Consider the following 26,866-nt stretch of genomic DNA (forward strand, 5'->3'; position numbering starts at 1 on the left):
ATTGCTTAAGGGTGAAAATAGAATATGTAAAGCCGACACAAATTTTTTTTTAATTGGGAATACAACAGATGTGTGTGTGTGTGTGTGTGTGTGTGTGTATGTGTGTGATGTACATACACTTGTATAGGATAAAAATCATTTTAAAATAACAGTAAATACAGAAAAAACTGCTGATGAGGTGAAGAGGGAAATCAGTACTCACAGAATCATAACACACTCAACAATTTCAAAATCTGAACAAATGCTGTGGTGCTTCCCATTGTTTTCAAAAGGTTTGTTTGAACTGCTTCCAATGCAGGTGCTTGTTCCTTTGTGAGCTAAGGGGCTCCTAACCCTGTGGATTTCAAACAATTTCTGAAAAGGTTTCAGAGGAAGGTTCTTGGGTCGTCCGTAGGTATTAAAGCAAACTCAGAACCCGGATGTATCATCACCTGGTGTGCAGCAATCACGGCGCCTCTAGCTGTGGATTACATTCCTCACATAGTTCAGCAAGATAATTTTTTAGTGAATGTCATATTTCAAAAAAGTCACGCTTCAAAAAATTCAAGTTTGTAGTTTTATTTATTCAAAGCCCAGTGCCTGGTTCTTCAGATAACTTCATTAACACCTTCTATTGTCCCTAAATTTGAGGGGAAGAATAATTTTACAATGTATTCATTTATTAACTAAATATACAAAATGTACCTAATATCGATGTTGACAATTTTTAAAAATTATATAAAATGCAAATTATTACATATAACATAAGCTTATAGGACATCGGCAAGGAATGACTGGGTTTCATGGGTCGTCTGAATGAGAGAGGAGTTTCCATCTCATGGTTGTATCAACCTCTTCGTCAAAATTTCCCACCGTCTGCTCCTTAGAAAGCTCTACCAATACCTAAATAAGAAACAAACAAGAAGAAAAAAGAATTATTGAGTCGTTGACTGTCTTACAGACAGGAACAATGTGTGTTACTGTCACGTGCAATTTACAAAGACCACGCAAAATCGTCAAAGTTGGCTCACCTTTTCCAACGTGCACTGCGAGAGGCTGTATTCCTCCAGGTTAAAATTATGTTTCACTGGGGGGGAAAAAGACTAGTAGTAGATGCTTATAATTTATTACCAATAATTTTTTTTTAAATCATATGAAATAAAAATGCAAACCATTCATATAAATGGACTACAGAGCTGAACAAACAAATGCTTGGTGAGATAAAGAAATAATGAAAAGTCAGAATATAAATACACATTGAATAAATCTTGATATTAGAATTTTCTCATATTACACATTGGTCACACACTGGTGTTTTATTACTTAGTTGATGTGTCCTGGGAGATACATAGGTCCCTGGAGGGACTTCATAACTGACTGATAGACTCTTACACGAGGGGAAGATTTCAATCCCATTCCATTCCCTTTAAGAGGACCCACTACTTCGGTGGAACTGTGTGCTTCAGCCAGTTCATATGCTGCACCAGCTCTCCGCTGGGCATCCCCACCAGGAAATCTGCGTGAGAGTGGTCACCAATTTATATATTCATGTGTTCACAGTTCGCCATTTATACATTGAGAACCTTCCATGAGTGGGAGCCACCCTTAGGTGGCAGGGAAAGAGCTGTAAAGGAAATAGGTAAAACAAAAACCCCTGCCTTTGTGTAGTATGCATTCTAGCGGGAGGAATATGGGCATTAGGTAAATAAGCAATATATAATAAACATATTAATTTACATTAGTATAATAAAGTAAATGGTAGCTACTATCGAGAAAAAATAAATCAAGTGCAAAAATAGGAAGTGGAGGGCACTCTTCTTATAGATAGCTAGGAAGGGCCACAATAACAAGATCATAACTGATCAGGAACCTGAAAGAAGTGAGGAAGCAGCTTGGAAATTTAGGAAGTAGAATTCCAGAAAGAAGGATTAGCAAGTGCACAACCCCAAGGCAGGAAGTCAGGGTGTCTAGAGTGGGAGGAGCAAACCAGAGGTTTATATTATGTCAAGCACTGTTCTAGGCACTGTTTTAGGCTCTTCATAAATGAGCTCATTTAATCCTCCCAACAGCCCTGCCATGTGGCACTGATGCTATCCCCCATTTTAGAGATGAGCCATCCAGATGCACGGGGATTAAGCACCTTTGTCCAGTGTCTCCTAGCTCGTAAGCAGCAGTGCTGGGATGGGAACCCGGAGAGCCTGGTGCTAGAGATGGAGCTCTTTGCTACTATGCTGTGCTCGGAAATTCCGCCATGATGGTTTGTTTTGGAGAACAACCCAGTGAAAAGTGGAAAAATGATGACAAAGACAGAAAAGGGACGATTTCAAGTGGCGAGAGGAGTCATGCACAATGCAGGGCACAGCCTTAGCTGGAGACACAGGCTGTTCATGCATCTTTAAGGCGGAACACACAGCACAGACACAGGGAAGTTTCCTGCTGCCTTCATTTTATGAGTGAAATATAAAGCAAGGAATCAACTGTGGGAGAAGAGCAGGAAGGAGACAGATATGCAAGGGGAGGGGGAATGAAGTAAGAATTCAGGACACTTGGTATGAATGGATTGTGTACATGTAAGCAAAGCAGACTGGACTAAAGAAAGGGCTTTCTGAGTTTAATGTTATGAATTCACATTAAAACCAACCAAGCATAATTGTGTGTTTTCTGCAGTTTCCATCTGCAATGGAAATTAACCTCTTTCCAGAGGCTTGGGTGAACCAAAACTGGGGTTAAATCCTGACCATTATGCACCATTAGGATTCTTAAGATCATACGTATCCTACAGGATCTATTTTTTAAAATGTATTACACAATTCTCTCCTATTAAATTACTATCCAAGCCTGAATTAATTCTTCAAAAGTTTTCTTGTAAAAACGGTCACTCTTACCTGCCTCTAATTTGTAAAAGGCCTGAGATAGAGGGTGAACATCTGCCACGGGCAGTTTATAGGCCAAGAAGGTGGAATACCTGGAAGTAGGAAAATGTCATATTTCACCTTGAGTTTCAAGGAGAAAAAAGACCATCAAAATAAATATTATCAGCAATTTCCTTTTTGAAATAAAAACAATGCAAATCAGACCTGGCCAGCTGGCTCAGTAAGTTAGAGTGTCATCCTGTGCACCAAAAGGTTTCAGGTTCAATTCCCAGTCAGTTCACATTATCTAGGCTGGGGGTTCAATCCCTGGTTGTGGCACTTCCAGAAGGTAACCAATGGATGTTTCTCTCTCACACTGATGTTTCTCTCTCTCCCCCTCTCCCTTTTTCTCTCTAAAAATCAATAAACATATCCTTAGGTAAAGATTAAAAAAGTAATAATGCAAATTAATGTAGTTCACATATGAAGTAAATAATCTAATTTACCAATGGACATTTCTTAAAATGACTTTGGTAGTTGGCTGTAGGAGATAATTCTCCTAGAAAGAATCCAGCATAATTATACTTACTCTCAGTTCACACAAACCTTTTTCTTTTTGAACATAGCTATTCTGAACTAATCCCTTTGGTAAATTCAAATTAGGCTGGAATTAATCTCACTCAATAGTCCATCCTTGTCACCAGAAAGCTGAGAGAGATAGGAGTTTGGGAAGGAGGGACATAATAGTGGGTGGGGTTCAAAAGGTTTTAACTAAAAAACATCCCTGACCTCTGAGGAAAGAAGAGCCAGGACTGATGTTTGGCATCTTGCTTCCACATGCTACTTCTGGCTGTGTGACCTCATGCCCCATTCTCAGCTCCTTCCTAAACAGAAGTCTGGTGCTCCCAGGTAGCTCCAAAGCTGCCCAGACTTCTAGGACTGACCCCCTTCATCCCAGACGCTGCCCTTCCAGCCTTACCCTTCGTGATCTTTCCATCTACATCAGAACTTCTTCTCAGGTTTGTAACACCAAAGGTCTAGGAACAGGACTATGACATGCCCTGCCATAGACCTCAGATAGTGCTATTATATTTATACTGTGCTAAAATGGAAAGAGCAGTTATGTTCTGCTTCTCTGGGGTGATTATCTCTCCAAAAAATTTCAAATTCAGTTCCTGCTCCATCTCCTTGCCCCCCTCCCCACCAATAACACGCACGCACACACACACACACACACCTATTCTCCATTTTGTGTCATGAAAACTTCATCAATGGACAACTCTTTGATTATCTCAGTTGCTATTTGTTCCCTATGAAGGGAACTTACCCTAAACAGTTACATCTTTTAAATTATAAATATTAACATCTTTTGAATATTTACAGGGAGGCCCAAGGAGGATGCCATGGGCCTGACTGTGGCCCTGTGTGGGTTTTAATAATCAGAAATCCCCCCAATTTTTCCAAGTCTTTTGCCAGAGCTGGGATCAGCCATGGATGGCAGCGGAGACCCATGAAGGCTGTCCCCAAGCTTCCCTGGGGGATACAGCTACCTGGGCAGCTCCCAAATCTCATAATCTGTAAGACTCAACAAGTCAATTTTTGAGGCCCCAACGTTCATTATGAAGTCACCCTGACGTTCTCTCAGAGCAGAAGAGGAACCATCGAATGGGTAAAGACAACATGTTTCTCCATAATCAGAAGCTCCATTCACCTTTCCTGCAGGGCAGCCTGTGGGAAAAGCTTCAGAATCTCAGTGTGGACCAAAGTCACTTGAGAAGCTTCCTGTACTTTTAGTTCTAGAATGTAATCCTTGCCAAGTTTGCTTTTCAGGTGTTGGATGGAGCCAATGCATCTATGGACAAGAAGGAAAACATGTTGGAATGAATATTGGCTCTGAAATTTTTTACATTATTTCAAATATAAGGGAAAGGGCATCACTGAGGGAGCTGAAAAGAAGAATTCCATCTGGTGATTGTCTCCTTTTCATAGGGAATCTCATTTTGGGGGGGTCAAGTGAAGGCTATGGAAAGACACCCACCTTAGCCTTCCAGACACCATGATGGCGATGCGGTCACAAAGAGTCTCGGCCTCCACCAGGTTTTGGGTGGTCAGGAGGGCCGCCTTCTCTGTGTTTTTAATGGTTGACTGAATCATGTGCCTGAAGTAAACCATTAAAATCAACACCATTAAAAAAAGAGCATGAGGAGAACCAAGATGGCGGCATAGGTTAACGCCGGAGTTTGCTGCTTTGAACAACTACTTCAAAAGTGAAACTAAAAGACGGAACGGACATCACCCAGAACCACTGGAACGCTGGCTGAGTGGAAGTCCTACAACTAGGAGGAAAGAGAAACGCATACGGACACTCAGAGGAGGCGCAGTGCTGAAGTCAAATTCTGAGGTGCGGAGTGCGCGGAGCGGCGGAAGGCGCGGTTGGCGTTTTCAAACGGGAGGGAGTCGCAGACTCTGAGCTCCAGATACAGGCGAGTCTTTAGGGACCCAGACTCAAACGGGAGAAGCGGGACTGCCTGGCTTAGGTCAGAGCGAGTGCAGCTTTCTCTCCGAGCTTTGCAGCGGGTGCTGGGACTCAGAGAGGCAGAGCCCCTGGGGACAGGACTGAGAGCGGCCATAACTGCTCTCTCTGGCCCACCCTGTTGATCCTGTGCGACCCGCCCCGCCCAAGCCCTGCACAGAGGCATTTGCCGGATAGCCTCAGGCAAACGCCAGATTAGCACCTCCCTAGAGGACAGAAGTTCTCTCACTGCTGACACAGCTGATTCTCATAGCCACTTGGCCTGGAGATCAAACCCTCCCTGGAATTAGCTACAACAATCAAGATTTAACTATAAGACCACGAACAAAGACCACTAGGGGGTGCATCAAGGAAGCATAACAAAATGCGGAGACAAAGAAACAGGACAAAATTGTCAATGGAAGATATAGAGTTCAGAACCACACTTTTAAGGTCTCTCAAGAACTGTTTAGAAGCCGCCGATAAACTTAATGAGATCTACAAGAAAACTAATGAGACCCTCGATGTCATATTGGGGAACCAACTAGAAATTAAGCATACACTGACTGAAATAAAGAATATTATACAAACTCCCGACAGCAGAACAGAGGAGCGCAAGAATCAAGTCAATGATTTGAAATGCGAGGAAGCAAAAAACACCCAAACGGAAAAGCAAAATGAAAAAAGAATCCAAAAATGCGAGGATAGTGTAAGGAGCCTCTGGGACAGCTTCAAGCGTACCAACATCAGAATTATAGGGGTGCCAGAAGGAGAGAGAGAGCAAGATATTGAAAACCTATTTGAAGAAATAATGACAGAAAACTTCCCCTACCTGGTGAAAGAAATAGACTTACAAGTCCAGGAAGCGCAGAGAACCCCAAACAAAAGGAATCCAAAGAGGACCACACCAAGACACATCATAATTAAAATGCCAAGAGCAAAAGATAAAGAGAGAATCTTAAAAACAGCAAGAGAAAGAAACTCAGTTACCTACAAGGGAATACCCATACAACTGTCAGCTGATTTCTCAACAGAAACTATGCAGGCCAGAAGGGAGTGGCAAGAAATATTCAAAGTGATGAATACCAGGAACCTACAACCAAGATTACTTTATCCAGCAAAGCTATCATTCAGAATTGAAGGTCAGATAAAGTGCTTCACAGATAAGGAAAAGCTAAAGGAGTTCATCACCACCAAACCAGGATTATATGAAATGCTGAAAGGTATCCTTTAAGAAGAGGAAGAGGAAGAAAAAGGTAAAGATACAAATTATGAACAACAAATATGCATCTATCAACAAGTGAATCTAAGAATCAAGTGAATAAATAATCCGATGAACAGAATGAACTGGTGATTATAATAGAATCAGGGACATAGAAAGGGAATGGACTGACTATTCTTGGGGGGGAAAGGGGTGTGGGAGATGCGGGAAGAGACTGAACAAAAATCGTGCACCTATGGATGAGGACAGTGGGTGGGGAGTGAGGGCGGAGGGTGGGGCGGGAACTGGGAGGAGGGGAGTTATGGGGGGAAAAAAGAGGAACAAATGTAATAATCTGAACAATAAAGATTTAATTTAAAAAAAAAAAAGAGCATGAGATGGGGGGGCGGGGGGGTTGGGGGCGGAATGAGATAAAGGAAATTTTATAGGCAAAATACAGTTTATGAATCATATTTAGATCCTAATTTAGAGAAATGTGACTACTGATTAGGTTTTTATAGCATAAAGAAGGTTTTAAAGTATTTTTGTTATAAAATTATTTATTACCATTTAGGAGTGATTCTGGTTAAGTTAAAGAAAAATTCCAGCCTAGCTGGCATGGCTCAGTGGTTGAGCGTTGACTTATGAACCAGGAGGTCACAGTTCAATTCCCAGTCAGGGAACATGTCTGGGTTGTGGGCTCGATCCCCAGTAGGGGGAATGCAGAAGGCAACTGATCAATGATTCTCTCTCATCACTGATGTCTCTCTCTCTCCCCCTCTCCCTTCCTCTCTATAATCAATAAAACTATATTAAGAAGAAAACCTCTGTATCTTCTGTAGAAGCTAACTGAAATATTTATCAATAAAGGACCTGCTGCCTAATATTTGCTTCAAAATAACTGGGGAGTGGGGAAATGAAGTGGGTGGAGGTATAGATGGAGAAATACTGACCTTGTGTGGATAACTGTTGAAACTGGGTGGTGGGTAAAATGTGTTCATAAATGATTCTCTTTACGTTTGTATAACATGTCCGTAATAAAGTTCTTTTTAGAGATCGGACAGTCACAAATATGAAACTGAATTGGAAAATTTTTTTAAATATATATTTTATTGATTTTTTACAGAGAGGAAGGGAGATGGATAGAGATTTAGAAACATCGATGAGAAAGAAACATCGATCAGCTGCCTCCTGCACACTCCCCACTGGGGATGTGCCTGCAACCAAGGTACATGCCCTTGACCGGAATCAAACCTGGGACCCTTGAGTCCACAGGCCGACACTCTATCCAGTGAGCCAAACCGGTTAGGGATGAATTGGAAAATTTTATTAGTCCAAATCGAAAGTCTCAGATAGGAAACTAAAAAGAATTTAAAAACTAAGAAAAGTTATATAAACAAACTTGACAGATTAGGTAAAAGGGTGGGGGGAGGAAATGGGGAAATTACGTCACTAACTTAATAGTTTCTAAGGAAATAGTTATAGACATCTCAATAAGTAAAAGACAAAATCAAAATACACTCCAAATTGCAATACCTAAAACTCCAACCAAGTCCTTAAGGGTGCTTTTGTTTTTGCTGTTCTTAAAAAATGTGAATACCACATGAATACGCTACATTAGCGAATCTAGAAGGGTTGGGCAGAGGGGTAAGAGATCAACCAAATGACTTATATGCATGCATATAAGCATAACCAATGGACACAGACACTAGGCGGGTGAGGGCATATGCTGGGAGAGGCGGTGGGGAAGGCGGGGGGGGGGGTTAATAGGGGAAAAAGGACACATATGTTCTACTATGTGTAATACTTTAAACAAAAATAAAAAATTAAAAAAAAATGTGAATACCACATGAATATGCTGCATTAGCAAATCTATTTGTTCAATATTTGTTTTCCTAATAATATGGAGTATCTTCACTGAACTGGGAACCCGTGGATTTGCTTTTCTACGACCAGTTTAAGAATGCAACGTATACATGAGGTTTCTACTGCTGGCTCTGAGGGAGACAGTTCTCACCACATCTGCTGCTGTCCTGTAGGATCCACGCCTGTAGATGGTTCATCCAGGATCAGGATGGGCGAATTTCCCAAGATGCTCAGCATGAAACACAACTGAAATGCAGAGAAACACCTCTATCTGCTGCCAGCACTACATCCGCCCTCAGGATAGCAGCACACACCACACATACCTTTCTGGTGGCCCCTGGCGTTAATTTCTGCACCGGGACATTCAGCTCTTGGTGCAGTTTGAAGGCATCCACCAATCTGATGGGAAACAGGAAGAGAATGGGGAAAAGGTCACCACACGGAAGAGGAACAGCCTTCGGGGGAAGCTGGGTGCTATTAACTCTAGTGACCAAGGGAAAGGAGAGTTTATTTCAGAATGGGAACATTTTTTCATCTCGTAAACAGGTTTTAAGAGTAGCTAGAGTTCTGTTAGGAACGGAAATGGATGATCATTCATTCACTTGTCAAAAACAGCCTTTGTTGCCTGGCTGGTATGGCTCAGTGGTTGAGCGTCGGCCTATGAACCAGGAGGTCATGGTTCCATTCCTGGTCAGGGCACATGCTGGGGGTTGTGGGCTCGATCCCCAGCGTGGGGCGTGCAGGAGGCAGCTGATGGATGATTCTCTCTCATCACTGATGTTTCTATCTCCCTCTCCCTCTCCCTCTCCCTTCCTCTCTCTCTAAATAAATAAAAACATATCTTGAAAAAAAAAAAAGAAAGTACTGTTGCTGCCAATTCAGCATCAGAGTACAGAGGAAAAGAGTACTTTAAAAAATACAAAAACAGAAAAAATAAAAACACAGCCCTTGTCTGACATCCCTGCTCTACCACCGACACCCTCTGAGAAGGGAAGATGTCTTTTCTACTCTCCACTCTTCATTAGTGGATTCATCATCAATGGACAGCCTCCCTGCCTCCTGACACAAGGGGATCGCATGACTGTACCGTGTGATGGCGACTGCGGCGTCCGCTTTCCTCAGCCCTTTCACTGCAGCGAACAGGTCCAGGTGCACCCTCACCGTCAGGTTGGGCCACAGCGCGTTCTCCTGAGGGCAGTACCCCAGGAACTTGACCGAGCCATCTCCCCAAATTGAATTCCATCCTTTCAGTTCCACCTATGAAAGTAAACTGGTTTTAGAAATACATGCAGCCTTTTCTCCAATCACATAATCACTCAAGAAACTGACATGTAGCTAATAAATGTCTACATTTTTTTGAGCATCAAAGAAATATTTCTAGAAATAACTTTCTAGATTTATGATTAAAAACATTTTTTTGAGCATCAAAGAAATATTTCTAGAAATCACTTTCTAGATTTATGATTAAAAACTTTTTTAATGACTCAAAGCATAGTCATATAAAGCTATAGTCTATATTTATTGTGAGATTTCTATTCTTGGAATGGATACTGTTTCTTCATTTTTTTACTACCTCTCCAGCCGTTGGCTTTGTGACCCCAGATATCATTCTCAGAGATGAACTTTTACCAGCACCACTGGGTCCCAGCAATCCCAGTACTTCACCTGAAAGAGAATCATTGATTATTGGAAGTGAAATAATCAGAACATAAATCAGAAATAATCAGAAAATAAACATAAAACTGTTTCTCCAATAACCTTCTTTAATAACCCTTCAGTGGCATTTTGAAATTTATAACATATATGTAATTCATGTCACCAAAACACGCTCTTCAACTCCTATGATTATGTAATGTATTCATGAAAAGCTTATGAATTTGATGTCAATACCACTGTTCTTTTTTTAAAAACTTTTTTAGCGAAAAATGTGCCCAGATTGTTTCCTAGAACAGGTGGCTGATGTGCTGAGTAGATGGGTTAGTGGTTCCTAAACTTGGGAATTCAGGGACATTTTCTCGACCCCAAATTCCACCGCCTGTGTTCAAGCCATCTTTCATTGGAACTGATACAAAAGGCTCTTAATCTGTCCACAACAAATTTATGAGCAAACAATTGTGTGGGGGTTTTTTTGTTTGTTTTTGTTTTTCAAAACACAAATAATTGTGACAAACGCTGGCTGCAAACCCTCCCGTAGTATTCCAATAACTTGATGTAAAACCCGAATTCTGTGCCAGATCTCACAAAGCTTCACCTCATCTGGCCCCACCCGCCTCTTTGATTTCACCCCTTCCATCCGCAGATGCAGCCACTGGCCTCTTTGTGTGTGTCTCCACCACGCCATGGCATCCCCACGCCTGAGCCCCTGCCCTCGCTGTTTCCTCTGCCCGGGGTGCCCTTCTCTCCTCGTGCTTACACAGCTGGCACCTTCTCATCACCCAGGTTGTGGCTTAAATGTGGCTGTTCAAGGAAGGTCCTTCCAAACCCTAAGTGAAGGCCACACATATCATTCCACATATTTGCATGTTCCACACAGAACTTGTCTATGTGACCTTTGACATTTTTCTTAATAGGTTATTTTTTCGAAATATGTTCAAAACATGTTTTGAAAAACAAAGAAAGTGCCGAAACCGGTTTGGCTCAGTGGATAGAGCGTCGGCCTGCGGACTGAAAGGTCCCAGGTTCGATTCCGGTCAAGGGCATGTACCTGGGTTGTGGGCATATCCCCAGTAGATGTGCAGGAGGCAGCTGATCGATGTTTCTCTCTCATCGATGTTTCTAACTCTCTATCTCTCTCCCTTCCTCTCTGTAAAAAATCAATAAAATATATTTTTTTTTTAAAAAAAGAAAAACAAAGAAAGTACCAGAAAAAGAGGGCTTTTAAAAAACAAAATGGGGAAGAAAAAAAAACCCAGCCCTTAGGATATATAATGCATGAGGACAGGATCTTGCCAATTTCCTTCATAATTATATTTTCAGAGCCTGAAACAGTTCCTGGAACACTCAAAAAATAGATCATGTCCCCAAAAATGTATACACACACTTTGAATAATTATGAAGGCAGTGCTTATTAAAATACATTTCATTTAAAAATTGAGCCATCCGCTGTTACAGTGTTTATACATTTTTGGGGGATGCCCTATATATGTTAAATGAAAGAATGCTTCAGCAGGTACAGTGGTGTCTACAACACAGATGTTCACAGGGTATTTCTAAAAATGATGGTGAATAAAAAAAAAGGGGGTTCTTCCAAACCTTTTTTAACACAGAAGGAGATATTTCTTGTGACTACCTTCTTCTTCCTCTTTGAAAAGCAATTTTTCTTCGGGCCGGCATATTCTTTGTGTAGACAGCTAGCAGTGATGACGGGTTGCTGGAATAGATGACCATGTGATTTTCCTCTGAACCTTCAGAGACTCTATGCTCCCATGTTCTCTCTAATGGAGCCCTTCGCGCCTTATGCCATGAACCAAATCAGATGCTGAGTTGAGGGTGGCCCTACTGCTTGTTTCAAATGCAACATGCAGCCCGACTGGCGTGGCTCAGTGGTTAAGCATCGACCTATGAACCAGGAGGTCACGCTTTGATTCCCAGTCAGGGCACATGCCCAGGTTGTGGGCTCCATCCCCACTGGGGCACATGCAGGAGGCAGCCAGTCAATGATTCTCTCTCATCACTGATGTTTCCATCTCTCCCTCCCTCTCTCTTCCTCTCTGACTGACATCAATACAAACATTATAAAAAACAAAACACAAAACCCAAACAAATGCAACATGCACTCATTAATGTTTCGTGCTTCTGAATGGGCTGAGAAAAGCAGCATCATTTCATGGAAGCTGGCTCACTGCCTTCCCAGAACAGAAGTGTCTAACCTCATGGGAATATCATGGCATCTAGGTCAAAGAAATGAATGACGCTTAAAATTTCAATCTCTCTGTAGGATTCTAAAACAAATGTCACTCAGGTAAATTCCTCAACTCGTGAAGTTTTTGGTTCTGAAACTGATCAGAGTCCATTTTTATCAAAAGAAGAATAGAGCCACTTGCTTTGTACATTTCTTGGAGCGTCCAGGACACCCCCAAGAAGTGGGAGTGCTGAGAACGGTTAAGAATCATGAAAATGCACCCAACGCTCAACTTTCAAAGTGAAAACCGGCACATCAACCTCTACTGTGGATAGTTTTTGGACCGTGCCATTAGCATGCCCTCTGTCCCGGGGCTTTCTACCTCCTCTATGCTGGCAGTGAGCGTCAGGGCCCTTGCTGTTCTCGTTCTTTCTGCCTGAACATCTTCGTCTTCATCGATAGGTTCCTCTGGATTTGGCCGGGCCTCTCTTCTTTGGGGGGAAATTCTGTGGACAAAGGGAAATGTATATGCCCTGTGATTTTTCCATTTGTCAAAGATGGATCGCGAATCAGCCCCCGGTGATATGACCACTGCCCCTTTCTTTCAATAAACTGGTGATGACCATGGCCCTGTGCATCCTGCCTCTGCTTTTGCCAAAAATCCCCATCCTGGTAACCAGAAACCCTTTGTCCGTGTGGCTCCCATTCTTTCAGTTAGCATCGTTGACCCTTTCTAATTTGTTGACAAGGACCCGTGCCTCTTTAAAAATCATATCATCTACATTTTCTCTGTTTACTCTGAGCCCATCTAATCAGCCCAACATATGCCTTAGCATCTCTTATTGTTCACCCTTGCTGGAGTTCCCTCCCTACTCCCAAACCACCCCTCCGCCCCCGCCGCCACACACACACATTTGTAAAGCACGTGGAACTATGTTGCTCAATCAGTTCCATCCCATCTCCTCTGTTCAAGGATGTGTACCCATCTTGGACAGCAGAATGGCATATTTGAGGACTCATTAAATTTTGGAGGGACTGGAAGCGCCCTCAGCTGGTTAGTGCCAGAACTCTGCCTGGGAGCCCCGTTTCCCGGCGGTAAGCCAGCAATCTGCTGATCCTGGTGAAAATCAGCATGCTGTCTACATTGCAAAGATAAACCTGTAGCAACAGGACAACAAACAGTGCAGCCACTATTTAGGAATATTAAAATACGACATCAAGCATGAAAGGAAGCTTTCCTCCACCTGAAAACAGGATCCTTTCGCATTACTGTCTGCCCATACTTCATTTCCATGCATCTTAGAGCAAAAGCGAACAGCAAAGCCTGAACGTAAGGCTAGGAGCAAAAACAAACAAACAAAAACAGTTATATTTAGGTATTTTGTTCACAAATATGGTTTAAACATTTGAATTAAGTGAGTGACCTTTGGTCTTCAGGTAAAAGAGATGTGAATCATCTTACACGCCGGGAAGAAATCCAGCTACACAATGACAAACCAGTGTAGTGGAACCTGACTCTTCTTCTCACAACCCACACCCAGTCTGCCAGCAAATGCTACCTGTTTTACCTTCAAAATTATCCAGAACCCAACTAACTACTTCTCACCCATGTCTGTGCTACCCCCACCCAGGGCCAGGTCCTTACCATTTCTCCTTCTCCTTTCTCCTTCCCCTTCCCCTTCTTCTTCTTCTTATTTTTAAAAGGAACCCTGGAGGTGTGGCTCAGTTGGATGTAGTGTCAGGCATCCCATACACCAGAAGGTGGCGGGTTTGATTCCAGGTCAGGGCATATACCCAGGTTTTGGCTTCCATCCTTGGTCAGGACATGTGCCAGAGGCATCGACTGCTGTGTCTCTTTCACATGGATGTTTCTCTCTCTCTCTCTCTCTCTCTCTCTCTCTCTCTCTCTCTCTCTCTCTCTCAAATCAATTAAAAAAAATATTACAATACCTTTCTACCTGGTCTCCCTCTTCTCCCCTTGCTCCAAACATCTATTCTCAACACAGCCACCAGAGCTACTCTTTTGAAACATGTCCTTTGCTTAAAACCTTCCAGTGACTCCTCAGTTACTCAAACAAAGTCAAAGTCCTTATGGTGACCGAGAACACAGTGTAACCTCTTCAATCCACCTGCACGTGTCGCTATGGCTTCTGTGACCTTCTCTCATACCACTCTCCTCTCAGGACACTCTGCCCCAACCACATTGGCCTCCTGCCTGAACCTCAAACAAGCCAGGTGACCCTTGCCCCTCTACTGGAATGCTCTTCCCTGAGCTATCTCTACAGCTTGCTCCCTGCTTTCCTCAGATGATTATCTGTCAGCCAGGCCTTTCCTGACCACGTATCTGACATGGTATATATTATCTATTTTGTTTATTATCTGTCTCCTTTCACCAACAAATAAACTCCATGAGGGCAGGGACTTACGTCTACATTTGCTTCTATGCCTAGAAAACTACTGTTGCATTATATTCAAAGACAGTGCCTTTCTTCGGTCTAAATACATCAACATAATCATTATTTCCCTTTCTTTTTTATTAAACTTTTGCTTTTTTATCTCTAATTCAAAGGACTTCAGTTATATTCCATCTGTATTTTTAACAAGCTCTCTCAAATTTGGAGGGGGCAGTATACAGGATAAATAAACATGAAAAATTAATTTTGTATTAAATTCGGGATGTATACTATCCATTCATGCATATAAAAAATAACTCTAGGGCTTAGAATCATGTTGGAATGTAATTACTTATTCTGAGACTATAATTGAAAACATCTTTGAAGTTGGCACACTTTAGGCAAGATTAAGTAGTTGTTATAGTAAACAATAACTATAAAAAAATAAGTGTTGAGTTGAAAAAACCTTCTTACTATTAGGCATATTAGAAAATCAGTTCCACTCAGGTCATAAACTAGGTCTTCATTTTGTCTTTGGTGCTTGTAGATTCTCTGTAAAACAAAAACAAACACACCCACACAAAATGCTAAATGAAAATTCATCAGCTTTACAGTTTCCATTTAAGTAATAAGGAATTTCACATATTGAATGTTTTTCTTAAGCTTGAGTCCCCTATATGCATGGGTGATAAGCAATTCCCTGCAGAGACATGAGGGGACCCCTACTCAACTCTGAATGTCTCTCAACGAGCAGGTATAACCTATGTTGTCTTCTCCAATTCCTCTTTTTTTCTTCAATATTTTGGCTTAATGTTTGCTGAAAGCATAACAGAGAGAGATGCCTTCATCCTGATACATTCTAGGGGTCAACAATATTTGTCCTAAAGAGCCATCACCAGCCTTTTCAGGGTCCCTTCCTGATCCAACAATGGTGATTGTTTCCACCTCCTATTTAGTCCTATTGTGTTATTCTTTCCTCATCAATCAATGCACTCAAAAAGTAATTCATGACGCCTAAATAATGTGTCACACGTCTATATCAATGTATTTCACTTTGCAGGTCTACTTCTCTTTCAGGAAAAAAATGCTTTAAACAGAGGAATACATTTTCCATGGAGAATCCCAGGCATTGCTCAGCCAATGGAAAAGTGTTCTTCCAGGCTCCCAAGAACACAAGCCTGGGGAAGCCCTCGCTACCTTGTTCAAAGCTGTTTCATTCAGGATGAGGCCGGCCGGGCCCCCGAAATTATGTTCCTGACTGAGCTCTTCTGCTCACCTCATTGTACATTTCTTTTCATTTGAATCTCATTTAATTTATTTGATGATTTCTCATCTTTTCTGCTTCGATGCCTTTGCTTCCCTCTACAGAACATGCTTATTACCTCCCACCCCACTCTCCCTCTAATTAATTCATATTCTTTAGGACCGAGTTTAAACATTGCTTCCCCTTAGAAGAATTCTCTGACTCTCCAGAGCACTTCGGCTGTGCTTACAGCTCTGCCCTTCTCCTTTGCAACCTTGAAGTCCATTGCATTGACTACCTTGAGGTTGGCCTTTGACGCCACCAAGCTCTGTCAAAGGAAGGACTGTGTTATCTTGTCCATCAGATGTCCCCAATGACTAGCACAGTGCCTGACACAGAATAGTGTTTACTATACATTTTGAATGAATGAGTGATATCGCCCATGAGTGTATTCCTCACAATGGATAATGAATACCCATTGAATGAGGCAACGTTTTTCAATCTGGAGTTTGTTTTGAATAAGTGTATGTTTTGCAAAGTGCGTATGGCAAAGCTTTTTTAACAGCTTTATTGAGGTTACATTTTCATGCCCTAAAATCCGTCCACTTTAAGTGTGCAATTTAAGGATTTTTAGTAAATGTACTGAGTTGTGAGAGCAATGCCACAATTTAAGAACATTTCCATCATATACATTTGCTGTCACTCCCCATTGCCACAACCTACCCTCTAGCCTCAGAAAACCGGTAGCCTACTTTCATCTTTATAGATTTGGGCAAAGCATTTTAATAGGTTGCATATTCAAAATTAGTGACACAGTTGATAATATAACTTACATCTATCATAAAAACAAGAAATCCATTCAAGGCGAATGAGGGAACAAACACCATGCTCCAAAGCAAGGCAGATGACAGGGAGTCACTCATTATAACCAAGTCTAACAAGCTGGATGAGGTCTACAAGGCAAGTTGAAATATATTACATGTCAGACATACTCAGTCCACTGATATTTGAGAAAACATTTAAGATGTAGATATTCTTATCCTACATATCAGAATTTTCCTATATGCAGACACAACCCTTTCAGAAGGAAGAGGGAAAGGATATGCTTTTATTAATGAGAATATATATGACCTTATGAAAAATCCATATTGCCTCTCACTTAGACTGAAATTTTCAAATTGTCATATACCTTCTCCATTAATTCACCATTCCAAGTAAATGATGTTTTGGAGATTGTGCATTATGATTGCAAAATACTCATTTTTCTTTTAGATTACTGGTAAATGTTGGGGTGGAGATTAAAAATATTTTGTTTTTGTTTTAAGGATCAGTTTATCAGCCAATAAGTATGTTTTAAACACTTTATTAAACCTTTGCTGGGTCTTATTAATGTATTAATTATAATAAAACTGGTAAGAATCATAACTACTCAATTCATTGTATATTACACAAATGACCAGGCATTAAGAACTAAGCATATACTATTTGCTTTAATCCTCACAATGACTCTACCATGTATTCTTCTTATCCTTCCCCTTTTATATATGGGAAATCTAGGGTCCAGAGACATTAGATAACATCCTTAAGATGACACATTTAGTGAGGGATGAAGCTGGAATTCAAAACTCTGGGTGGGTGTAATGATTGCTAAGTCTTTATGTCAGAAAATTATACTGACATAGGTTGCATATTCAAAATTATAACAAGACATTGTTATATAAAAGGGAATGCTATCTTTGCTACTAAGTAAATTTAAAGTTTTGGGGAAATGTGTAATCTACCTTATCAAAAACAATTGGGGAAAAAACCCAAAAACTTAAAATCAAGTATTCAGTAAGAAGGGCACAATAAGCATTTTGGATAGCCAACCCAAAAGACTTCTCTCATTTTATAACCGCCGTGATCTCCTTGCAAAGGTATTGCACAACTGTCCATGTTTACAGATTTCTTTTAGTTTCCATGACATCACACTTCTCTATTTTTTCTCCTCGCTCCTTATTTTTGATAACTATGAGTTCTGTAGTCCACTTAGCTGACTCTGCTTATTCTATGAGGACTCGAAGTTTCTGCTTTTGTGACCTGTTCTTTTCTTCCTTTCTCACCCACTGGAACAAGAGAAGATGCCAAAATGCATCAAAGGAAATGGCCCAGTGTGATAAGATGTGCGACTCCACCTCCACCATTGGGCTGAAATATGGGTGATAGGGTGCTTCCTCCTCCTTCGACAAGGGCCTAAGGCACCCATGCAGTGCCACACCCTTGGGGGTACAGGAGTGCATTGGATTCTAGAAACTAACTGTTGACTGTGGCTTCACTCAGTGATGGGGAGACATTGCCTATACCGTCCTTCCAAGTAAATCCAAGGTCACTAAAGGACAACTGTACTGCCCATCAGCATTCCTGTAATAAAAAATTATCTCAGTCTTAAGAATGGCATGGTTTAAACTTATATTCACTGTGTGATGAAAGATCAATTATCACAGTAATTAGCCTCAATACCGATTTTGAATGATATTCTAAGTTCTTTGTAGCAGCCATAAAGTTACTGTAAACTGCATGAGGTTTCTGTGAAGATGTATTTTAGCTTACTAAAATCAAGATGTTGATCAACACAAACTTGACATTAGTATTGTCCACCATGTTACTAGCTCATATTTTTTTGACTTGAAGAATGATGTAAGGTCTGAGATCTCAGGTTTCTTCATGAGTCTATCACTATTTTTTGTGTGACCTTAAACAAGTTGCTTAATTATTTTCATTCTAAAAATATGAGGGGAATTAAATTAGATAATCTTGAATTTTTTCAAACCTGACATCTCAATATTCCATGTAGCTTTTAACATGTAGCTTCTTTTAAACGGTATAAAAATAAAATAGATAAGTGCACTAAAATAGATAAATATGAAAAAGAAGAAAAAATCAGAAATGATGTAATTTTTTTACATTTTGAACAAAAATCCTTGTTTTAAAAAGTTGACTTTGCCTCTGCAATACTGCCTTATTTTAATACATAATAATTCAAAACTAGCAAAGGAAAAAATGGTATTTAATCATATATAGATATAATTCTATTTGAAAAATAGTGTTTCAGAGTCTCATGTTCAACTCTTTGCTGTGGTCCTTTATTTGCTATAGTCTGTTCCAATCACAGTGAGAACATCTTAATCCACAAACATTTGTCTACAAACCTAACGGAAAAGGTGTTCTGCATTATCATGACTTTCCCTAGAAACAACGTCAGATTTCCTCATTTGCACATTTAGGCACTTGCAGCTGGGGAATTATGCAAGAGGAACTCATTACATGAGAATGCAGAACCTATTTTGCCTTCTACCAGGTATTGAAAGTACTTTGCCTCGTTAGACTTTTGCCCCCGATTATATATATCAAATATTAGGCAAAATGGTCTCTACTCTATACGCCAAGAAATGAAAGCTATTGTTCTGGAAAATGATGGTGTTTCAAGTTCTGAAAGAATGCCTTTTCTAAGAAAATTCCATCCACATTTTTGTCCAGCCCAAAACGTCACTATGGGGCCTGCATCCGTGAGAAGAGGTCCCACTGAAGGCTGAAGGATAAGGGGTGGAGGTAAGGTTCGCCTGTTGATGCCAGTGCTCCTCTACCTGAGATAGTGTCCAATCTACACAAACCAGGATGAAGTGTGAGTATAAGGTAAACCAGGGGCTGATTTTTCACTTGACACAAAGCAAAAAATACATTCATATAGACTTGCATTGGTCCCAGTCTGGAATGGCTTCTATTTAAGGAGAACCAACACAAGGATGGGGAAGACAAAGAAAAAGGAACAATGTCTGGAGGTTGCCAATTGCTTAGGACTGAAGGACAATAAGTGTAGAGTGTCTATGCGGGAACTCACTAGGAGATTTCGAGCCTCAGTTAGGCTGGCAGTAACAGACATGTCAACAGTCATATTGGCCAATAACCCTGACATTGCTGGGACATCAGCTCTGAAAAAGACTTTCATTCAGAGTTGAAATGACTAGAAAACACAAAGTATGGACACAGATTCTTCATTAACCTTTGCTGGACATATACAAGAGTGCTGACGGAAAAGAAATCAACTATTAGACTCTCTTCTGCTAACATCTGTGCTGCCTACACAACACCTGGGTTTACATTGGACAAAGGCAGTGAATCTGTTGACTGAACAAAACGCCCCCATGCAAAGTATGAAAGCAAAGACGTTTGGTGCATCAGATCCTCATGACTGCCTCAAAGCCAGTCTTCTGAGTGAGGTATCTCTATACATCTTTCTGTAACTTCTGAGCTTCTATTGATTTGTCCTGATGGTGGTAAGAGGGGTAGTAACAGATATTATCTACTGCATACCGAGAAATACAATTAGAGAAGCCAAATCAGAAAACTGTCCTCTGAGAAGGGATAAGTCAACAGCTACCTACTGACCAGATAGTCTAAGGCTAATTTCTCACAGAAGTCAGTGGGCAATGTGAGATGTATTTTCTTAGCAGACCGCCTCTGGTTGGGTTCAGGACTTCAACTTCAAGGTTTGGGGGTGAGTATATTAGCTAAACCTAAACCTAAAGAGCTGGGATTAGACACACTGGGTGTTCAGCATCTTGGTAAACATTTCCATCCAAGTTTTCAGTAATTTTGGAATCATTCATTCCTATTTACTAATAAATGCTCTGCTGTAGGTATAAAAACATCTTTGATCTCTGAAATTTCTAGCATTGGAGGTTAAAAGACAACTTCTTAAACACTGTAGAAATGAATTGGACTGTCAAATTTTATCAAGCCAATTTTTGTTCTAGTATTGCCAGGAAGCCCTGTATTTTGAAGGATTTATAAACTCAATAGTGGCACCTGCGCTTCAGGTTTTCTGTAAGTTACTCTGTAAACTCTAGTCAAAGAGCTGTAGATGAATTCTTCAGAAATACTGTTGAATCAGCAACATGTTACATTCTCTCTCCTTTCTGTGGTATAATTTTAAGGTGTTCATTTCCCATTGCTCAGGGCAAAAGTGACTATGTTCCCTGTTACATTCAAAGTTGAAAAAGGAACTTTATCTCTCTATTGATATGTTTGTACGTATACTTACAATAAAGAAACAAAATGACCAAACGCCACTATTTTTTCTTCTCTTGCGAAAAATAAATGATATCACATATGTGAAAAAGATGACAGAAGCTGCATAACCAAATATAATCACAACCTAAAAGGTAATATAAATAATATCAAAGTCAAAAAATAAAATATGAATTGAGGGAACATTTAAATTATAAGTATTTTAAAATATTTTATTGAACATACACTTCAAATGCTTTTTGTTTCCATTAGGGGCAAAATAAAAATGGAAATGTCTTGATTATATAAAATAGCAAATGTTAAAATGTATCATGAATTTACCTTATAAGACAATCTCTATGTAATGCATCACTCACCGAAGCAAACACAAGTCGAGTTGTGAAAAAACGGTCTGCTACGTTTGTCAAGCATAAAATTAAAAACGATGAAGAAAGAAAGAAAGCAAAGAGGCTAATATCCACCAGTGCCTGCCCACACCAGTAGGCCGAAGGGCAGAGGCCTGAAGTCCATAGCTGGGACTTAGTTCTCTTCTGATGGAAAAACACAGGACATACATAGATCCAATTAAAGTCCAAACCCAAACAAATGCATTGGAAGATATGTCAAATACAATCTAACCAAATACTGTCAAATCTTCTGATAATTTTAATTATGCAATACTGTTCAATGGAATTTAGTGAATTCCATTAAGGTGACCATTTTTGACAGGGAATACTAGTATTATTTCATTATGTAGGTTTGATTCACAACACCCCCTTAACTTATGCATAATAAATAGAAAAGCAGACTTCATCATGATCCAGGAATGAATTTCCTTCAAAAGAAATATCATTTTTGTGACCTGCAGGCCAATAAATTCTCCATTATCCAAATAGACTGGCTCAGAAGGGTGAAGAATGACTCACCTAAATTTCATTGAACTGTTGGACTTAAATAATGGACATAACCAAATACAAATATAACAAAAAAAATTGTATTCCCCACAGTAGAAAAGGGGCTCAAGTCTTAAATCTGATCTTTAATGTCAATATCAATGACTTCTATAGTCAAAAGTTTTATAATATACCCCTTTGAAGGATTAGATTCACTTGAATCCCTGTAAAATGACTGTACTTTTCCTTTAATTTTAAAATAAAAAGTATTTTGTGCTTTTAGAAGTAAATTTCTGACTTGATAGAAATCATGCTTGACTACATTATCTAAAATTAAACATATGCTTAAATGTTTTCTTCACAGGACTACATTGTGAACACACAGCATTTAAAAAACAATTATTAAAGTTCCTGAAGTCTCTTTTCTTTTCCCCCCTTTTTCTTACTTTGTAATCGCTGACACTGCTCATGGCGATGTAAGGAGAAATGCTGCAAACAATGGAAAATAGGAAAAAGGAGCCTTCTGGCAGACCAGTCCAGATAAAGAACACATTCTGCAAACATAAAAGGCACTTTAAGCTAGTAAATATTTAAAAACATGAAACAAATACGAATAACCATAAAGAATACGCTGTTCAAAATATTTTGAAAAAACAAATTAAAAGTGTACATCTAGATCAGTGATGGCGAACCTATGACATGCGTGTCAGAGGTGACACGCGAACTCATTTTTTTGGTTAATTTTTCTTTGTTAAATGGCATTTAAATATATAAAATAAATATCAAAAATATAAGTCTTCGTTTTACTATGGTTGCAAATATCAAAAAATTTCTATATGTGACATGGCACCAGAGTTAAGTTAGGGTTTTTCAAAATGCTGACACGCCGAGCTCAAAAGGTTCGCCATCACTGATCTAGATCATCAACATCTATGCATGGTGGCAGGGAGATGATTTTTGATAATTTAACATAAGGTTTTAATTCCTAAATAAAAAGGCGGGGGGAATAAAAAAATAACTCAGGGCCCACCCACATCAGAGTATATATGAAAATGAATCAAAAGCAGGATCTCAAAGATATATCAGCTCACACACTCCATAGGAGCACTATGCAGAATACCCAAGAAGCAGCCCAAATGTCCATGGACAGACAAACAGGTAAACCAAATGTAGTACATACACACAATGGAATCTTATTCAGTTTTAAAAAGGAAAACAATGCTGGCACATGCTAGGATGAACTTTGGAAGTTATCCTGGCACATGGATGAACTTTGAGGAAATTATCCTGGGCGAAAGCCAGTTACAAAAAGACAAACACTATACAACTGTCCTTATATGAGGTATCAAAAGTAGTCAAATTTTGTAAAAACAGAAAGTAAAATGGTCATTGCCAGGGTCTGGGGAAGGGAGGAATGAAGAGTTCTTATTAAATGGGCATAGCATTTTAGTTCTACAAGATGACAAAGTTCTGGAGACCTGTTTCCCACAATGTGAATATACTTAACACTATTGAACTATACACTTAAAAACAGTTAAGGTGGGGTGGGTAAGAGAACAACCAAAGGACTTGTATGCATGCATATAAGCATAACCAATGGACATAAGACACTGGGGGGTAGGGGAGGCCAGGGGATTGTCAAGGGCGGGGGGAGGGGGGGGGAGGAGACATATGTAATACTCTTTGTAATACTTTAAGCAATAAAAATAAATAAATAAATAAATAAATAAATAAAAATAAATAAAAATAAAAATAAAAAATAGTTAAGGTGGTAAATTTCATGTTACGTGTTTGGTGTTTTTGTTTTTTTTAACAAAATAATAAAAAAAAAGATTCAAGAATTAGTGTCCTAGAGAAACAGGTGGTTTAGGCCTGAGCAAAAGCAGGTCTTCCTCAGTAAACCCAGCGATGGATCCGTGCAAACTACTGCAGCTGGCAATATGTTGTAAAGCACAGCCCTGAAAGGACAACTCGGTACCACCGAGCCCATCTTCAAGGAGATACACTTTAAATCCCCACGGCCCAGCCAGCGTGGCTCAGTGGTTGAGCGTCAACCTATGAACCAGGAGGTTGCGGCAGTTCGATTCCCGGTCAGGGCACATGCCCAGATTGCAGGCTCGATCCCCAGTGTGGGGTGAGCAGGAGATAACCGATGCATGATTCTCTCTCATCATTGATGTTTCTCTCCCTCTCTCCCTCTCCCTTCCTCTCTGAAATCAATAAAAATATATATTTGGAAAAAAAAAACAGAGCAAAATTAATCATGCCATGATTACACGGGTGGAAAGAGCAGAAAAGCCAAGGATGATGACGTGAGAAGCCACTGTCACACCTGGGGTGGAGGGATAAAGGGAGGGAGGGATGTGACTGAAGGCCAAGGGTAAGGACCCTTCTGCTGACCCGGCCTAAAGCACTGCTGCCAACTGGCAGTCCACAGTATAGGCAACGGACTAAGAGTCATGAGAACACAGTCTGTGTGTACCAGACCCCCTCACCCCCATGCAGAGCCACTGTGGGTGGGTGACGGAATTCATCAGAATGCATCTAGCCCAACAACTGGCAAATTTTCCTTCAAAGCAGTCAGCAACTACCTATTTAATCAATGAAAGGTTCACCAACAAATTATATTAGAAATATAAGATTCTAAAACAAGTGTTCCTGATTTCTAAGTCAGTGGCGCGCGCACACACACACACACACACACACGTCTCATTCTTCTCCAATATATTCGTGCAATCAACTACAAATCTTTTTAGAAGGCTTTCTGAGAGACTGTGACATACTATGGAACAGTATTCCACCATGAGAATTCTTTGAGCATAATGAAGGGGGAAAATCATACTCTGTTAGATACAATCTGTTTAAAATATAAGGCCAAAGTTAATTTTTCAGGGTTAAGAATCAATTATAAATATGTAAAAGCTATAGAAGGAACGCACACAAGGGACTTGCCAAACTGCTAATTATTCGGAATGAGTAAACCCAATACTTACTATAGGAAATACGCCTCTTAGAGTTCGAATCTGTTGTGTATGGTTAAACATTCCAAGCAGCGCATTGCTGATAATATTCATAAGAACAGGAAAACATTGCAACCTCTTGGTATTGCATACAACTGAGAATCTATAATCCTTCAAATAAAATAAAACAATGTTAATGCTGAATAATTAATGAATAAAGAAGGTTTTGTATAGAAAATCCTAACAGTGCCATTTTCTAGCTGTGTGACTATCTTCACATTAACTGACTTCTCTGAGCGACAGCATCCTCATCTGTGAAAGGGTAAATACAATAAATGGGCTGTCATACGGTTTAAATGGGACAATGTATATTATATTAAGCCCTCGCACAGTCAGCAATATGAATTTGTAGCAGTGTTACTAATTTTAGAACATTTTGTCCTCATTTTGTGGATAAGGACATTTCAGCTGATGGGATTTAAATGTGGCCCCAATGAGGAAACACAGACCCTTGGCAGTGAGCAAACGAAGGAGCTCTATTTTTGTGGACAGGAAATAAGCATGAGGTTCATCAAGTATTCATGGCTACACGGCCAGTGGAGCATTTTCACACTTCCTAGGACAATGTTTATGTTCTCCAGGTTGATGAAAATGTTCACACATTCATCAATGTTCTTTAAATATTACCAAGGATTCATGTAATAAATATGTTGGATGAGTAACAAATAAAGCAACTACCAGGCACTGCAGCGTCGCACACTGAGACGACATTTTGCATGGTGGACTTAGGTAGAACTGAATTCAATGCTATCTCTTCAAAGGTCTTTGTTTTCTCTCCTTGTGGCAAGAAATAAAGAGGGAGCTTCACATAATTTGGCTCCGTTTTTCATTGGAATGCAAGGAAGACTGAGTTTCCTTATGATTAGAATGCATGTTCAGTAGGATCATGGAAGGGTCTCTATGGTAGAATTTAATATATTTTCTAGACAGAACTTTTAAGTTTGAATAGTGCAATTATATTCAGCGACTTTGAAGTGTTAAAAAAATCATCTAATTCAAAAGTTAAGATAGAAAACGTTTTATGAACACTCCTTTAAACTTCACAGATTATTTAATAATGACCCAAACGTTTTTGAGTCCAGTTGCTGGGTTGACGTTCCACAGTGTTAAGACAGTTAAAAATGTAGCACTTTATTGTTTTTCATGAAAGCATAACCAAGAAGCAAGAGGCAAACACACCTTTTGTTTCCCAGCAACTATGATAGCTCCGTTGTAGGACAGATCATCAGGGCTATTTCTATTTACAAAGTCATCGATTTCCAACAGTATATTTTGAGGCTTCAGTGACTGTATAAAATCTTCAATGTTGGATTCTAGTATTACATCAACAATAGAAGGCCATATAAAGCAAGAACATATATGTCAATTTAAAAAAATAAGCCACATACACAATTTATATTATGCATAAAGGCATGTCTCTTTGGGCATCACAATAATAATACTGGCCTATAAAAGAGCGCCCATTCTACCATCTTATATTCATCAAATCTTACTCTGTGATGAGTTAGCTTTATGATCTTATTTCATGCAAGTTAACGTGTGACCATTAAGACAATGTAATTCTATTTTATGACTCTTGGTTAAAAAAAATACAATTTAACTCAACAATCTGTGGAACTGCAATAATTGTATGAGGAGTACTTCAAATTGGCTAGCCTAAAATTCCTAACAATAGCACTCCCCTTGCTCCCTTATTCTCCAAATAACAGAAAAGTAAATGCATTTAGCTGAATGTATGAATGTATTTTAAAACATGAATGTATTTTGCGTATTTACATATGTATTACATGCATATATATTACATAGATATATTTTTTGTTAGGAAGTGGGAAATGAAAAGAGTCCCACTATCAGGACACAGTTGTCAATTGGCTACTAACGAAGAAAACAGATAAGAGCTGAGAAAAACCCACAGCCTAGCGCACACAGGAGCCAACAACCGTAAAGGCTGCTGTAACAAAGAGGTCTCAAAACGGAGTGGTCCAATCAATACAGAAGTTTCTCCTTCACATAATAGCTC

At 39.8% G+C, this 26,866-nt stretch overlaps 1 protein-coding gene across 1 annotated transcript in view; it reads right to left on the reverse strand.

The window, feature by feature from the left end:
- Positions 1 to 542: 542 nt before the first annotated feature.
- Positions 543 to 26,866, reverse strand: part of LOC308532424 (ATP-binding cassette sub-family A member 6-like) — a 52,537-nt gene continuing 26,213 nt past the window's right edge. Inside the window, exons 21-39 of the mRNA XM_081109872.1 lie at positions 26,026 to 26,159; positions 24,820 to 24,957; positions 22,273 to 22,380; positions 21,311 to 21,484; positions 20,968 to 21,081; positions 16,721 to 16,840; positions 15,119 to 15,196; positions 13,496 to 13,587; positions 12,634 to 12,757; positions 11,663 to 11,780; positions 9,984 to 10,075; positions 9,498 to 9,667; positions 8,734 to 8,809; positions 8,562 to 8,656; positions 4,870 to 4,989; positions 4,543 to 4,683; positions 2,865 to 2,944; positions 1,011 to 1,066; positions 543 to 882 (exon numbers count right to left, since the gene is read on the reverse strand). Coding sequence (XP_080965998.1) covers positions 781 to 882; positions 1,011 to 1,066; positions 2,865 to 2,944; positions 4,543 to 4,683; positions 4,870 to 4,989; positions 8,562 to 8,656; positions 8,734 to 8,809; positions 9,498 to 9,667; positions 9,984 to 10,075; positions 11,663 to 11,780; positions 12,634 to 12,757; positions 13,496 to 13,587; positions 15,119 to 15,196; positions 16,721 to 16,840; positions 20,968 to 21,081; positions 21,311 to 21,484; positions 22,273 to 22,380; positions 24,820 to 24,957; positions 26,026 to 26,159 — 2,132 coding nt within the window. The 3' untranslated portion in view covers positions 543 to 780. The remainder of the gene's footprint in view (positions 883 to 1,010; positions 1,067 to 2,864; positions 2,945 to 4,542; positions 4,684 to 4,869; positions 4,990 to 8,561; positions 8,657 to 8,733; positions 8,810 to 9,497; positions 9,668 to 9,983; positions 10,076 to 11,662; positions 11,781 to 12,633; positions 12,758 to 13,495; positions 13,588 to 15,118; positions 15,197 to 16,720; positions 16,841 to 20,967; positions 21,082 to 21,310; positions 21,485 to 22,272; positions 22,381 to 24,819; positions 24,958 to 26,025; positions 26,160 to 26,866) is intronic.

Source organism: Myotis nattereri (genome assembly GCF_964212035.1).
Source record: "Myotis nattereri genome assembly, chromosome: 16".
NCBI classification, from domain to species: domain Eukaryota; kingdom Metazoa; phylum Chordata; class Mammalia; order Chiroptera; family Vespertilionidae; genus Myotis; species Myotis nattereri.